At 39.5% G+C, this 16,440-nt stretch overlaps 1 protein-coding gene across 6 annotated transcripts in view; it reads left to right on the forward strand.

Annotated features, from left to right (window-relative positions):
• Nucleotides 1–16,440, forward strand: part of EPHA6 (EPH receptor A6) — a 394,139-nt gene that overhangs the window by 344,548 nt on the left and 33,151 nt on the right. For all 6 annotated transcript variants that reach the window (XM_053386366.1, XM_053386363.1, XM_053386365.1 and 3 more), the window contains one exon: nucleotides 14,991–15,200. In XM_053386366.1, the coding sequence (XP_053242341.1) occupies nucleotides 14,991–15,200 (210 nt within the window). The remainder of the gene's footprint in view (nucleotides 1–14,990; nucleotides 15,201–16,440) is intronic.

The raw sequence follows: 16,440 nt of genomic DNA on the forward strand, positions 1-16,440 counted from the left end.
GAAATTTGTGCTGGGGCAGCATTCGGCAGCCATATTGCTCACCAGGTAAGATGGTTCTGCCCTGGTCCTGTCACTGATCCTGGCCTGACTGCACTGGTAGCCAAATAGTTTCTAAGTCTAATTCAAAGTGCTGTTTTTGACCTATAAAGCCTTAAAAATGGCTCAGGACCACAATACCTCAAGGACTACCTCTCTCCATATGAACCTACACAAACCCTGAGGTCATCGTCTGAGACCCTTCTTTGCATGCCTCCTCCACAAGAGGTCCGGAGGGTGGCAACACGACAATAGGATTTCTGCAGTGGCTCCCCCTTTGTGAATGCTCTTCCTGGGGAGGTTCAGCTGGCACCTTCATTATACACCTTTAGAAGCCAGGAGAAAACATTACTTTTCAACCTGGCCTTTGGCTGACTAACATCTGATACTCTCTTTTAAAAAGTGTTGTGGGAGGGGGGATTATTGGTTTGGTTTTGCTCTTATTTTTCTTAGGTATTTTGTGTTGTTTTTTATTGTATTTTTATAAAGTACTCATCGTTACGCATTTGCAAATATCCACAAGATAACATTAGCCTTGCTGTATAATTGGTAGAACTTAACTAATTTTTGAAGAAGAAAAACATAATGAAGACATGTACAATAATTCATAATGTGCATTTAATAGAGATCACTTGGCATGAAATACCATTTGAAAATATTGGTGGGGGAAAATGAGTAAGCAGCAAAGCAAGGTGACTATAGTGAAGCAGAAACGGCACAGCGGTAGCTTAAGAAAGAAAGAAAGAAAGAAAGAAAGAAAGAAAGAAAGAAAGAAAGATGAGTGCCTAAAATCATTTATGAAGCCTCACTGTGAAGCACTGAAGAACTGGGACCTATGAGACAAAAACCAGAGTTATATAACAAAGAGGAAATGACAAAAGAATTCCTAGTGTTTAATATATTGGATAATGTAGGTGGTTGGAAGGGCAGTGAGATAATGGCAAAATATGAGGCTGGATCGGAATTAATAGTACTGTTCATTTTGTAAACAGACTCGTAGATAAACTTTTTCCAAATCCTGTTGCTACTTTATCTTTACTAATACCAAATGCTTCTACCTTCTGTTCATCCCTTTTTTACGACAGAAGGTTGAAGAGTTTGTATCTCATTTCACTCTAAATAGGTATATTCAGCACATAGCAAGATTTCTTTACTACATTGCCTTCCTTATGTCTGCTTCTAAAATATGATATTTATGTTTGTATTAGGAAAAGGGTAGAGTCATGAGAGAGCAGTGGTACAATAATAAGCATTAACCTCTCAGTCACATTAATTGTTTCCCTTAGTTATATGCTTTCCTTTTCTCAGTTGTGGTTTATCAATTCAATGTCTATTGAGGTTACATGCATTCTGAAAGGAATGTAGATATTTAATCTCAGTAACATTAATACTCAGCAGATCAAAAGACTGAAAGCTCTAGATTTTAAAAGAAATCTGTTTAATTCTTTTAAAAAATTTGATTTCCTTCTAGTTACTTCAAGAGTAAACTTTGAAATATCTTTGTGAGAGTACAAAAAGTACTGTATAAGTGTGTCTCTAAACCATCATAAAAGGTTAAATTTACAAGGGGTTTTTATCTAGTGATCTCAAAGGACTTCACAAAGCCCATATTTCTTCATATGTAATAATGCCTTTTTTGTAGCTTTGAGCACTTTTATAGAAATATATATAAAAGCTAGAGCTAAAAGATAAAAATCCAGAATGTGAAGAATACTCTTCAACATTTCAAGCTTCTATGCCATAATTTCTACAAATAAATCATTATTGTTCACCAGAATATTATGAGCATGACAGCATTAGCTGATTTTTGGAGGGGAATATATAATGGCATTAGATGTGGCAATTGTTCCACATATTCCCATGTAAATCCAAATTATATCAGATCTGATTTATGTTTTTTTCAGCAGCTCATATTTGGGGCTTTAAAGTTCCAGGGATGTTCACATCCTTATTATATTTAGAAGTAAAGGAATAATGCTACAATACGTTGATCCTAAGATTTGTGCAAGAGCCTGGGCAGCGGAAGTATCAGGGGAGAAAATACTGGGTTGGATGGGAGAGAGATGAAGAGACAAAGTACATTCAGAAGGGAAGTTGTGCCTCTCATATTGACCCATATATCTAGAGCGAAGTTTATTTAACTTTATTAACTCCCTGCTACTAAGCATGTTGACATAAGTAACAATGATTACAATAACATTTAAATCCAAGTAAATTTAGGACTGTGGAGTCACATTTTTTAAAAAATATATATATATATTCCTCTATCTGATTTCACACAACCTCCTCCCCACTGCAACCCCATAAATCACAATGTTCAGTAGGTCATCGTAGCCATCTTGAATAAATTTCAGCTGTATAGGGGGAAGCAGAAGCATGAGGGGAAAAGAGCGGTCCACTGCACGGCCTACCTTCTGCTCACACAACGTTGAACACAACACCATTATTAAGACATGTTTATTTCTCAGTCCTTTGGCACTGGAAACCTTTGGAGCCCCTGCCTTGCTCTGAAGGATTAAGGCAGTCCGCATGAGAGACCCAGCATTATCCCCCAGCAGATGGAATAGCCAAGAGGGATCAGGAGGAACTATTTGGGGACTGCTGCCTCTAGCATTGGCTACCTGTGGCAGGTGTCTCATTTCCCCCTAATAGTAGGGCTGGCTCTGAGAATGTAGGGCTAAGAGAAAATGCTTTGGCCACTTTTTTGATAGACTGCTTTGAACCTTCTTCCTGAATCCTGGTAGTCGTTGGAAGAAGCCATCTTGTCTGACTTGCTTGAGGCAGAATGTACCAAGTTGTTTATCAGCAAATGGAGTGTGTGTGTGTGTGTGCGCGTGCACGTGTAGTGAATCATTTAATTCATTCTGCCTGACAGACTGCATGGCTTGGATCAGCACTCTGTATGGACATGTGTGGGGAGCTGAGCAGAAGGCTATCAAGGTTATTTCATTGCCTATTTGTGATGTTTTCTCTGTGCTTAGAATAAGACATACCAACATCTAGGCCTATGGAATTATACATATATGATGTTATCAGTTGCCACATCATGACACAAATGATTTTTACTAGCATTATGGACAGATGTGTTTACAAAGTGTTTAGGTATAAAGGTGGTTATAAATAATGGGTTGTTTCACACATGTGTGTACATCATATGATTACTCATTGAGAAATGGCAGCTAAATGTGTGGACTAGCCTCAAGAAAAGTGTTGTGTTCGAAGTGTTGTTTGGTGATATGAAAACTTTATCTAAAGTGTTAAATTTATGATAGTTCCTACATGCAGTTTGTCATTTGATGTTGCTTGTGTGAACCAGCCTTATATTTCACTGAAGCATCAATATTCCATAGTCCAACTCACTATGGCCAAGAAAGCCATTTGCACATTGCCTAACTGGATTTTATGTTCCAAATATTTTTGGTGTATCTTAGTAGGTCCTAACCCAAAGGAAGAGTATTCTTTTTAAACAGCGTTACACAAATAAAAGGAGGGGGAATCATAGGGACAAAGGATGGTCTACATCGCATATTGTATCCTGGGACAAAATAAAAGTTAACTCAGATCACACTGGAAGATAGTATAGGTTGCTGTTGTAAGTGGTGTTAGTTCTTGCACAAAACCAAATTGCCCTAGACAGCATAAAAAGTATCTGGGGGTAGCTATGCCTTGCAATGGGCAAACACAGAGGGTATGTTTTCCAGAACAGCAATATTTCAAGCACTCATACCAAGGCATAAGGTACGAGTTGTTGTTGGCACCCATCTGTCTCAGGAGGCAATGGAAGTTACAGCGCCTGCTGTGGCTGTAGAGACCAATATGGGAGATATATGTTTTATTGCAGGTGAGGCAGATGAAGACTTCTGGTTGTGCTGCTACAGGTGCCCTATGGCGCTTTCCATTTCTGTACAGTGGCAGGTGTGTGGCAGCCAATAAAAGGATTACTAAATGTTTTAATATAACTGTCTTACAATCACACCCTTTGCTTAGTGCCTTAGTCACTACTAGATTTTGCAGCTAGGTAGTTACAGGAAAGATAGATACATAAAATGGAAACATGGGGACAAAATGGAGGTGACCTGGCAACACAGCTTAGCAGAAACTTTTTCCATTCTTCTAGATTATATTATCTGATTTTAGTATTTAAAACAAAAGATATGTACTGCACATATCATTATTATTATTTATTAGATTTATAAACTGCCATTCATCAAAAGATCCCAGGTCAGTCCACAAGGTAAAAACACAAGATAAAAGCACTAATAAATAGCCAAAACAGAAGCAACAAAACAGTAACCCCCTCTGTACTATACTACTACTATATAATATAAAAAAATCTGAAGTCTCAATATTTCTAATTATTTTTGTGCAAATTAATAAAAAAGCAAACGTTCTGTCACTTTATGAATTGTATTACTAATGTTTAACTACTATTTATGTACAGCATGTTCTGGTTTTTAAAGGGGCACTGCGACTGTTTTATATCAAGGTATAAATCCAGAGAACCTATATTGCATTTGGGTAAAATAACAGATTGTTGCAGAAAGTACTCCTTTTATTGTTGACATGTACTTCAGACGTTAGTAGTGTAAAGCACCATAATAAGTTTTGTTTCATTTTTGTGGTACATTAACAAAAGACAATACAGCAGAGTAAAAGACCAAAACGTATTACCAAACTTAAATTCCTAAAGGCAAGTCCAAAATAGGCCAAGGGAGGGAAGTGAAAAATATTTTCTGTGGGAAAGAAATGTCAGGATATATTGCTCTTTGAAGAAGCAGCCATTATATAATTCCCAGTACAGCCTTGCCATTAACCTTATCCTTTCTGTCAGTTAGAGGTTAGATGCTGCCGCAGAAGCTCATGTTAAATAATGTTGGGAAAGGAGACGAGAGTTCCATAAAATGAAGTCATAAAGTGTGTGCTATAAATCCATCTAACATATCCTCTCCAGTCAGAGTTCATTTTGGGTGGAGGAGACCCACATGACTCTGCAAAGTTTAATAGCTCCCATCTTTATTTGTCTGCTGTAAAAGATGCTAAAAATGAGCTTGTTCTCATTCTTGCTCGCTCTCTCACTCTCATGCAGCATGCACACATGCCATCTTTAGCAGGCTTTGCAACAAAGTTGTAGAATGAAACCAGGGGCGTAGCAAGGGGTGTGTGGTAGGTGTGGGCTGCCTCGGGTGTCCCACTGAGGGGGTGACAAAATGGTGGGCGGCACTCACCGTGGGGCCTGCAGTGCACCCAAGCCACATGTTTCTCCTGGGAATTATGTGGTGGCATGAGCGACCGCAGGCTCCACTGTGCTCCAAACAGTCAGCCCATTGCCTCCCCCTCAGCTGTAGGACAGCTGAGTGGAAGGAGGCAGGCAGACTCCACGGTGCCCCCGTGGATGAGTGGCCCCGCCCCCATGGGCAGCTGGCCCCACCCCAGGCACCCAATCGGCTTCTTCCGCTGCGGAACGAAACCTCCCCATTTTATTTACTTGTTTTACTTATTTTGCACACATGTGTTCCTGTTACATGAGGGACCTGAATAGTGATTTGACAAATACTTCCTCTCCAAATTCGTATTCTGGTACATCACCATCCCTCTGAGATAATATTTTCTTAACAGTTATCTTACACATTTTTTAGTTGTTGCTTCAGGATTATTCTCTATCTCCTGTATTTGATAAGCTTTGCCAGTTTGTGATGTTTCACATTACATGGCTCAGTGTCTTTTACGCTACTAGAGATAACTGTGTTTTCAGCTAACAATTATAAACAACTGAGTTGTTACAAAGGACATGTCTCTTATATTATTATTTATTAAATGTGTATACCGCCCTGAATCTGTAGATCTCAGGGCATACCACAGCTCAAACTCTCTTGCCCAGGTGAATAACCTGCCTGCCGAATTCTGCACCAGCTGGCTTCTCATTGAATAAAGGCTTATTGCCACAATTATACTAAATGGCAGCTTACCCGGTCACAGGGTGGGCAGCTGTTACGGCCCATTGTGGGCTCCCCCCCCCCAGGAGCAATGCCAGGGGGGGCGCTAGGTGGCCAGTGTCATGGGGAATTCCTAGGCCGGCAACTGAAGATTGATGGGCTTTCTAACCACTGGCTTATTTTTTAATCCTGGCCAATCCGGCTAGACCAGGTGGGAGGGGCTTGGTCCCAATATAGGCAGCCAAACCCTGGGACTGCTGTTGGCCGAAGATTAGTCAATAAATTATGTGAAATCAGGACCTAAAGGAAGAAATAGGTAAAAGCGGCTGGGAAAGTCCCGTTTAATTCAATTCACATATAGGAGTAAACCATAGATGGCATATATATCCAATTATACTAAGTCAGAGCATTAAAACATTAATACAGTGGTACCTTTGGTTATGAACTTAATTCGTTCTGAAGGTCTGTTATTAACCATAATGCAAAATGTAGTTAAAATAAGTGTGGATAGTATGCTCTCTCTCATGCATGATTTAAAACCCCAAATGCAGGCACTATCACATGGCATAAGTTAAATGTCATGACACAAGCCAGGGTCAGCATGCTAGTTGTTTGCCAATACTCTTGTTTTTCAGTCCCAGGTAGAGAACTAAACTAGAAGGCAGGAGGGGAGCAACAATACACAGCTGGTTGGCTTTATTGGCCACAAGCTGTGCAGGCAAGCCTAGTTTAGATGTTCTTTAACTCTATAGAGTAGATCTGGATGTTCTGGAAAAAGTAAATTCTCTACCGCAGTTGCTATTGTACTGAGCAAAGTATTGATTGATCTTTTCTTTAATGGTGCCAATCCAGGCTGGAGGCCTGATTGAATCAGCAGAGTCTGGAAATCAAACTGTTACGGGAAAAGTATTTGTTTTAAAAACATGTACAAAAACTTGGTCCAGCAGCCTTTCAGCCTTTGGAAATTTTCTACACAGCTATTTCAGGATGAGCAGTACCATCAGCCTTTTTTAAAAAATTCCAGTCAAATACTGAGAATCAAGATACATTTGTACAAGTCAATGACATTTTTTGTTGTTTTGTCCTAACTTCAACATGTTCTGTGTAGTGATCAGTTTGAACACTGAGCAAGTTTATAGCTTAGAGAGTAATATATGAGCTCTCTCCTGGTCTTCCTGAAGCAGAGACAGCCCTGCTGACATGTAGACAACATTCCTTTCTCCACATGAGCAGGGGTGCAGCTTCTTCGATCTCTGTTTTGTGTGGATTCCTTGTAATATTATACTGTGGTGTGGGCACAATGGCAGCAGTGGTTCTTCCCACCGCTCTGGAGCAACATTAGAAGCTCCAGGAGTCAGGACACATGAGAAAAGCGTACACTAGGGCTCGTGCATCACTCGTCTGGCAAGTGGTCAAGGGATGAGCCACAGCATGGGTTACTCCCACTGTTTGCTTATTTATATTTACAATATTGTCACCCCATCCTTCAAGTTGAAAAAAGGCTTCCAGAAGAGGAATCAGACAATACCTGCCTTCAGCTCACGGTCTAAACGGCATGATACAAAAAGGAAAAGGGGCTGAGAATGACTCAGGCACTATTTACTGGGGCCCATCCACACTTTTGCTTTTTCCTCAACTTTCCCCCAGATTAACCTGCTGTTTACCACTGAATCGGAACAAACACCAATCGGTTTTTCTGCAGATTGACGTTTGTTCTAACTCAGCGATCAACAGTAGATTTTCTCGGAGAAGGTGTTGGGACAAATGAAAAACCACTCTGATCTGTGTCTAGAACAAGTGGAAAACCTCTTAGACCCATTCTTTCTAGGCATGGAACAAGTGGAAGTGTGGACAGGCACTTAGTGGCAATGTTCTTATAGAGACCAGCAGGAATGATAAGAGTTCAAGGAGAGAAAGAGACAAAGGTTACTGGTCTTTCAGCTAAACTGATGGGATGGCTGCTGCTAGATGAGAAGTGGGCAGGAGGTGACCCTGGTGGAATTGAGTGGTGTTTGGTTTGGTCTGTTTCCATTGGGAAAGCATTGCTGTCCCATCCCTCCCTCTGTAATAGCCTCCTGGAAACATGACACAAAACTTTTCATCTTCCCCTAATATTTCAAGGCATTTCTACACCACCATATTTTGAATGCACAGAAAGCTGCCCTACATATCCACATCAAGTGGTAGAATTTTGGGCTGCATTGCTTCAGACTCTGCTGGTAGGACTTCATATTTTTAAATGAACACATAAACAACTTCCTTTATGTAGGAAACTAGCACATCAGGCAGAGAGGATACATGAAAATCCTTTCCCCTGATGAGTAGGTGTTGCCCTACAAGGAGTTTTTTATATGGGTAAATATTTTAAAAATTGCCCCACCTGCAGCCTCAGGTGATCCAGTTGATAATTGTACCACCTTGTGTAGAAGGGTACTTTGAATAAATAAAACATTCCCAATAACATCTTAATTAACCATTCCAAATGTATCCTAAGCAAAGGTATGAACTTGCCCAGGTATTTTCATAATTAAAAAGGGATTGGTGTCAGTTAAGTATCAGTATTCATGTCTTTATGTTCCATTATGTTATTCTGCAAGAAACTTTGTTCCCCACACCCATGGTTCAGTTCTCACAGTTAAAGGCAATGAATACATAAATCAAAGTATAGGCTGTGGAAGTGTGAACGTTATGCACTTCTGATTTCTATAATTAAAGATTGAAGTGGGACTTGCAGGTCTGAGTCAGATTTTGTTTTTTGGATGTAAAATGGTTTCTTCTCTGGAACACTTTAAGAGCAAAGTTCGGCTGCAGAAGGAACAGCTTTCACTGGGGAAGCTTGATTTGTTGCCCATAATACTTTATGCAGTGTTCTGTAACTGGACTGGAATATTTCTTGAGTCAAGTTTTGCAAACGGCATCAGATGCTGAATATAAAACAATTTCTCTCATGTGCATTGGATGGGCAGCATAAATGTGCAACCAGCCAGGCATTAGATATACTTTTGGCTGTCAAGGACAGTTTATTTGGCAAAGCTATTAAAGACTGTTTAGAATTTGATGGAACAGTGCTCTGGATAAATTCACTCTGGTTTGAATTGTTAGGAGGCTGATAAACATCCTCAGCAGCCAACTGGGAATTGTATCAAAAGTACTTCTTGTGTTAACCCCTGAGAGTCGGAATAAGCCCTAGATAACAACCCTGAGTCACTTAAATACTTGGGGGAAATTGCATCTTCCCTCTTGAGACAAATAAAACAAAAAAGAAGAGGTAATTGCCAGAGGATATCTATATCAAGATGTGTATCTATTCTGAGTTTATTTGCATAGAGAGTCAAGTATATGAAGAAAAGCTGTATGAGTTGTTACGGGATCACAGTTAATGTCTGAGGAACATCAGGATGTAGGGCTGTGGGAGAATCAAGGCCTGTGGTAGTTGAGGCCTAATAAATTGTGGCACCTGTCTTTTTAAAGTGGTTTTAAATTAGGGCTGTGTGTATGTTGTATGTGGAGATGTGTAGAGGGGAATCAGAATGAGGCAGCAGGGACAGAATTCAGCTGCCGAAGAATCCTGGACGTCTTACTTTTTTAAAAAAGCAAGATTCTAGCCCTTATGACTTCATAGATATAACTGAAAGTAGTGGGCAATACCTGCTGAAACATCTGAACACACATAGTTTGCTGAATAAGATTTCCAGTAGTTGGGACACCACAGCTTCATTTACTGTTTATCACCATGCATGATTTGCAGAACCCAGAAAAAATATGCAATATAGTAAACTGTATGATTATTTATGCCAACTGAGAGTAATTTTGATAAATTCCATAGTTTCTATAGGTTCTATTATTTAAGGACATAGGAAGCTGCCTTATACTGAGTCAGGCCATCGATTCATCTGGTGCCCCAGAGTTGTTGAGCTTTTCAGGGGGATTGATGAGGAGCATCCTGGAGATCCCGCGATCTACCTGGAACACCCCCACGATCTACCGGTAGATTGCAATCTACCTATTGGACATGCCTGTTGTAGATACATGCTCAGTAATAACTCCACAGCCAAAACATTTGACAATTGTCTTCTCTGCCAGCTTCTGTAAGAATGCACAACCTTTCCTTTATCTAGTGTGGAAGTCAGCTCTTGACCACACTTATTAAACCTTGTTCTGAAGTCAACACTTGTATTTTTATTAGTGGGGAAGATGCTCCTTGAAGGCAATTTATAGTCACATTTTAGGGCCAAACTACACCTGTATGAGAGACAGAAAATATTGTCCCAACCCCCCAGAGGAAATGTGGCCTTTGAGCGTGCGACATGCATCCCTGCCATAACAGATAATTATTTGAGGCAAAAACAGCCAAAAGGAAAACTGCACTATTGAAAGATATTGAGGGAATAAAGGTAGCACAGAAAACAGTATTGAGAAGCTTTGCAGACTACGTTGTTTACGGATTAGTGTGGGTGTAGCATGACATGATCTGGAAAGTCAAGTGTGTGAGAAATAAAGGCATCACTTAGAAGCAGAACATATGGAATAAGGATAAAATCACACGCTATAGGCAAGTGTGAAATGCTGAAGTACTTGAAGATGGGGAAAAGATATATTTCAAATGTTATGCAGTAGCAATAATCATAGAGGTTTGGAGTGACAAGAATGTGGCAAAGAACATTTTGAAGTATTTGTTTAGAAATATATTACTAAATTCTGACTGTCTTGCTTATGGTCAAGAAAAGACAAGAAGCAGTCGGAATTTTCTTAAGTTGAAGGACACATTCTATAATCCTTTCTTTAACCTTTGAAAGCTACCATATCCTCAAAGAGGTATTGTATCCTCACTCCTATCTGACATGCGTATCCCATGAGGTAGTGCTGCGGAAGGGAGGTTGCTGTTCAGCCCTATATTATGTCCAGTTGGCCAATAATCTCTTTCGTAGCTCTGTCTTGTCCCTGCACACATTGGGTTTATTCCTGGGACTGGCTTTGCTTTGGAATGCTGACGTAGCAGCTGTGGCCAGGATTGCTTTTGCACAGTTTCAGTTAATATGGCAGCTGCTCCCTTTCTTGGATAAAACAGATCTGACTACCACATATGTCTCAGTCACACCTAGACTGGATCACTGGAACACATGGGGCTACTGTTAAAAGTGTCTGAAAATGTTAGCCGGTGCAAAATGCAATGGCTACATTGAAATCTGAAGCCCGTTTTTCAGAGCATACTATTATGATTTTGTTTCATCTGCATTGGCTTCCGGTTCATTTCCAGACTCATTTAAAGTGCTGGTTCTTAACTGCCAAGGCCTCAATGGTTATGGATCAGGAAATCTGCCGCTCTCTATGTACAATATCTCAACTGCACCCCCAGAGGCTTGGAAACAGGCCCTTCTGTTGTATTGACAGGTTGTGCAGCTCACTCCCTCTCACTTTAGGCAAGCTTTAGGCAAGACCTTTTTTCTTTAGGAACCTAGGAAAATGCCTTATTGGTCCATCTAGCTCAGTGCTACCCATACCAACTGAGCTACCACCTTTCCCATAATTTCACTTAAGTTTTTAGTTTAAAATGCCTAACTCCCCTGTGGATCAAGCTGTGTTTGGTTCTGCTTCTTTTTTTGTATTTAAATTGATTTTATTAGAAGCCATTTTTGGCCTAAAAGCAACATATGAATTGTAAGTTTGTTTACAGCTCAAAAATTATATAAATAACCTTATAAGATAGATAAACGTTTCTGCAACTTTGCCAGATGGCAGCATTTCACTCCTCGTAAGTGCATTCCAATTAATAAATACCCCAAAAGGAATCTGTATGATGTATAATTTTACTTGCTTCCTTCTACAAAATTGGTGTTGATTTGTTTGTTTATTACTGATAGAGATTTTCAGTAACGACAGACAATGATACCCTTCCTAAATTATATCCATGTAGCATTTTTTTAATATCAAAATGTAAAATTTAATAACTTTTACTTCCTGGAATTCAGCTTTATACCAGAAAGGACCTAGAGACCCAGTGAGACCTGAATATCGTCCTGATGCAGGGAGAAAAAATAGAGAAGCGTCACAAGACGTAAATTTACTTGCACACTGGATTAAAGCAGCTGCATTGACTAAATGAAAACATGCCATTTTTTAATTCCAGCAGCCATTTGAATAGAAGACTGGTTTTATAGTTTTAGCCGATTTTTACCTTTTCTGTATTTTATCTCTTGTACACCACTTGGAAGCCATAGTAGTTAAGCAATATATAAATTGTTTAAATAAACAAAAATAAGAAATAACAATATTTGCACCATGCCAAGTAATTAATTTGAACTACTTGTTATTGGCATGTCTGAAACTGTAGTTAAGAAGTCAGTAGTAAGATCTGAAGAATTATTATTTGGTCAAGTGAAAGAAAAATGCCTACTGTGTTAAAATTGCTGTTTAAACTGTCTGCACTCCTGAGTCTTCATACTGTGAGTCACTTTAAGTTCCCTTGCCAACCATATTAAATGGGAAGGAGAAGTGTTTCAGCTGCTGGGTATATTACAGAAACTTCAGAAAGTGTGTTCTCTCTCTTCCTTATTAATCTGTGCATTTGTCCTCCAATAATTTATGTATGAAATATGTTTCTGTTGGTGACATTGTGCTTATGACTTAGTTGAAGAGCCACCATGGTCTTCAAAATGTGTATTTTAACTTACAGCAAAATCATATGAACCTTTACTCAGAAATCTCATTGTGTCCCAAATACTCCATAGTAGATGTGCTTAGGGTTGCACTAGGAGCCACTTCCCATAACTTTTGTTGGATTTCTGAAATCATATGGTAAATGTTCCTCTCAGAGCTGTAACTTGCCTTTCAAACAGGACAGAAAAAGGAGGCAGAAGGAAAGCCCCTAGAGCAGGCATGTCCAAAGTCCATTTCGGGGGCCTAATCCGGCCTGTCGGTCAGTTTAATCCGGCCCCTGTGGCAGTTTCCAGGGGTAAAATCCTAAAGAAAAGGTCAACAACTTTGGTCCTCTTTGAAAAAAGTTTGGACACCCCTGCCCTAGAGCAAGGATGGGACAGCTATAGTTCTCCAGATGTCATTGGACTCCAGTTCTCATCAGCACCAGCCAGAATGGTCAATAATCAGAGATGATGGGAATTATAGTGCAACAGCTCATGGAGAGCAACAGGTTCCCCACCACATAATTAGAGTAACAAATTGGTATTGAATATGTATATGTAACATACACAAATGATATCAAAGATGAGAATGAAGTGACATAACATCAAAAGTAGGAAAAGTTAATTGATGAAATACACTTCAAATTATACAACAACAATCAGGCTTGAATGCTGATTACTAGAAGACAGCACACAACAATTGAGCTTCAAAAAAAGAGGGGCTGATGGGTAGCTGGCTTGTAAGAACGAATTTCCAAACAGAATTTCAGCAATCCATATAGCATGATCTAAAGACTGCTATATGCTAGAAGAGGCATCCTCAACGTCAGCCCTCCAGGTGTTTTGAGACTACAATTCCCATCATCCCTGACCACTGGTCCTGCTAGCTAGGGATCATGGGAGTTGTAGGCCAAAAACATCTGGAGGGCTGAGGTTGAGGAAACCTGTGCTAGAATAACTTCAGTAAAGGTTCTGTAGCTTCCCAATGCTAGCAACCCTAGGCTTTTTCTTAAAGCATATTTTGTAATATTATAAAATATAAAATTAACTGCATCTAAAACTTAGAAAATGCAGAGTATTGTGCCAGGCTTACATATATGTATACCTGTTACTTAATTTTTTAAACCAGTAGTTAAAAAAAACCCCATTGCCATCTGTTGCTGTAATGTGTTAAGTGGCCTGCATAAGATTGTGGGTTTTGCAGGCAAAAGGATATAAACATAATTTTTTATTATTACTGATTATCCAATCTTAAAGTCATGATTTTATTTCAAGTACTTTTGAAGGCAGTTCTTGAGCCAGGACTTTTCTGTCCAAAAGTGGATTAGTAATATGAAGAGCTAATATTTCTTATTTGGGTTATCTTTTCTACATTATTTCCATAGAGACATTCTAAGTAGCTAACCTTGGAGAAGAGTGTATCTATTCTTAGGATTTTTTCCTCTAATTTCCTCAGTATTCATCTTTAATTAAAGATTGTTGTCACAGGATTAGGCAAGAGATAGCTACTAATTTAGCACATAGCATTTTCATTCATGTGTTACCACAATCTTATTTGACAGACATAGTAGTGTAATTTGTAAGAGCTTGTTTATATAACAGATATGTCTATCATTACTTTGGAACTGGTTGCTAGACATTGAGCTGTAAATATTGTGGACTGGTCCATTGTCTGGCTCTAAAAAGAGGAGCACATCAGACTTAACTGTGAAGGCTAGGGGAATTACAGTGAAATGGTGATGTAAGTCCTTCACGGTTTAGGACCACAGTTCTTGTAAGACTGTCTGTCTCCATATGTACCTACCCAAACATGAATGGAGGGCCTACTGAAGGTACTGCCGCCATTTTAGGTGTAGGAAGTAGGTACCAGAGAACGGGCCATCTCAGTGGTGGCACTCCATTGTGGGAAATGCTACAAATGTGAAAAAAGGTCAAAGACCCAAAAGCCAATGGGGATAATTAAATAAATTACCGTATATACTAGAGTATAAGCCAACCCAAATATAAGCCGAGGCACCTAATTTTATCACAAAAAACTGGGAAAACGTATTGACTTGAGTATAAGCTGGTTCACCACACCACAAACCTGGTGGTGGCAGCAGCAGCGGAGGAAGAACAAGCGGCCCAAAAGAGCTGCTTTTGGGCTGCTCGTTCCGACGACGACAGAGGCAAAGGCGGCAGAGTATAAGCTGGGGGGGGGCGCTTTTTCAGCATAAAAAATGTGCTGAAAAAGTCAGCTTATACTTGAGTATATACGATATATGGGGAGGTGTGCCTGGATTAGCAAATTGTGGTTAGGCATTTGCCAATGTAAACTGAAGAAAGTTGAGTTAAACTTGAAAATGTAAATGTTCTTGAAGCTGACAATCTACCTTCCTTGCAGAAGCATGATGGCCACTTCACAGTTATCCAGCTAGTTGGCATGCTACGTGGAATTGCTTCTGGCATGAAATACCTCTCAGATATGGGCTACGTACATAGAGACTTGGCAGCTCGGAATATTTTGGTCAACAGTAATCTCATGTGTAAAGTCTCTGATTTTGGATTATCGCGGGTATTAGAGGATGACCCTGAAGCAGCTTATACAACAAGTGTAAGTTTCTTTTTTATTTCTAATACAAAAAGACAGTTGATGCAAGATTTGTATTTCTCATTTTCTTTTTACAGTAATTCTTAACTTCTGTCTCGATAATGTTTAGATTGGATGTTTCTTGTATTAAGCTATGTTTGTGACTTGTTATCTTTAGTGCAAAATGGGATGTTTCAAATGCCATTTTCTTTATCACGAAAGTACATCCGAAGAAGGTCCCTACTCCCATCTAGCCAATTTTATTTTGCTCTTTTCATTTTCTGGGGCCAGAGTTCCCTGTAACCTGAATTTATCTGTGATAATTGGAATTTTATTTTTGAACTACATAAACTTACTATCTAGATATTATTATTTCATATCCTAGTGTCACCACAATAACAAAGCAGTGAACCTCTTGTGCTTCCATTATTTAGGCATGATTAGGTTTATTTCAGATATCTTTTAAATTTGGAAATAAGGAATTACCTGAGCATGATGTCGTTCATGCATCAGTTTGGTAATTCAAATTTTCCCTTCGATTCACCTTGATTCTATTTGTTGGAATATTACCTAATAACTTATGTAATGTTGTTCCTTCATTTTTTTATATGAAGGCATGCAGTACTGTAGAAAAATGGTCTAGGTCATGGGTGTATCTTAATGGAAACTCACTTTAGCATTCCCAAACACTCTGCAACTAGGTTTATAATTCATACCTATACTGTGTATGAAAATTTCATTTCTTTCGTTAGAACTGTAGTACCAAGAATGGTCATGGTGATATAAGTTTGGGGGAGGGAAACCCCCTAAACCCAAGAAATTAATGACTGTCAGAATCTATGTAATATTTGGAGTATTAAAGGGAAGATTCCAGGCCACTGGAAAAATACAGGCTAAGCTTCCTTTCTAGGCCAGGGCCTCACCTGGGATAGAGGCATTAACGTGCCAAAAGGTGTTGATGACCAGCATCCAAGAGGAATCCTTGAGCCTGGGCAGATCCAAGCAGGGGTGTGTGGAGAAAGAGAAGACCAGAACCATCTTGGCAGACTGGCTGAAGGGAGGCTGGAGAGATTCCTTGGACTTGAGTGTTGCACTGCTGTGGGGAACAAGCCTCTCTTGAGATGACTATGCTGTAAGATCTGAACTCCCTCCATATAAATCCAGGTATAAATAAAATATGTGAATAAATCATATTTCATAAAGCCACAACAGCCTCCACCTCATCTTGATTCTCAGCGGAAACATGACCCCAGGATGAGTGCCT

Source organism: Podarcis raffonei, chromosome 4 (genome assembly GCF_027172205.1).
Source record: "Podarcis raffonei isolate rPodRaf1 chromosome 4, rPodRaf1.pri, whole genome shotgun sequence".
NCBI lineage: Eukaryota > Metazoa > Chordata > Lepidosauria > Squamata > Lacertidae > Podarcis > Podarcis raffonei.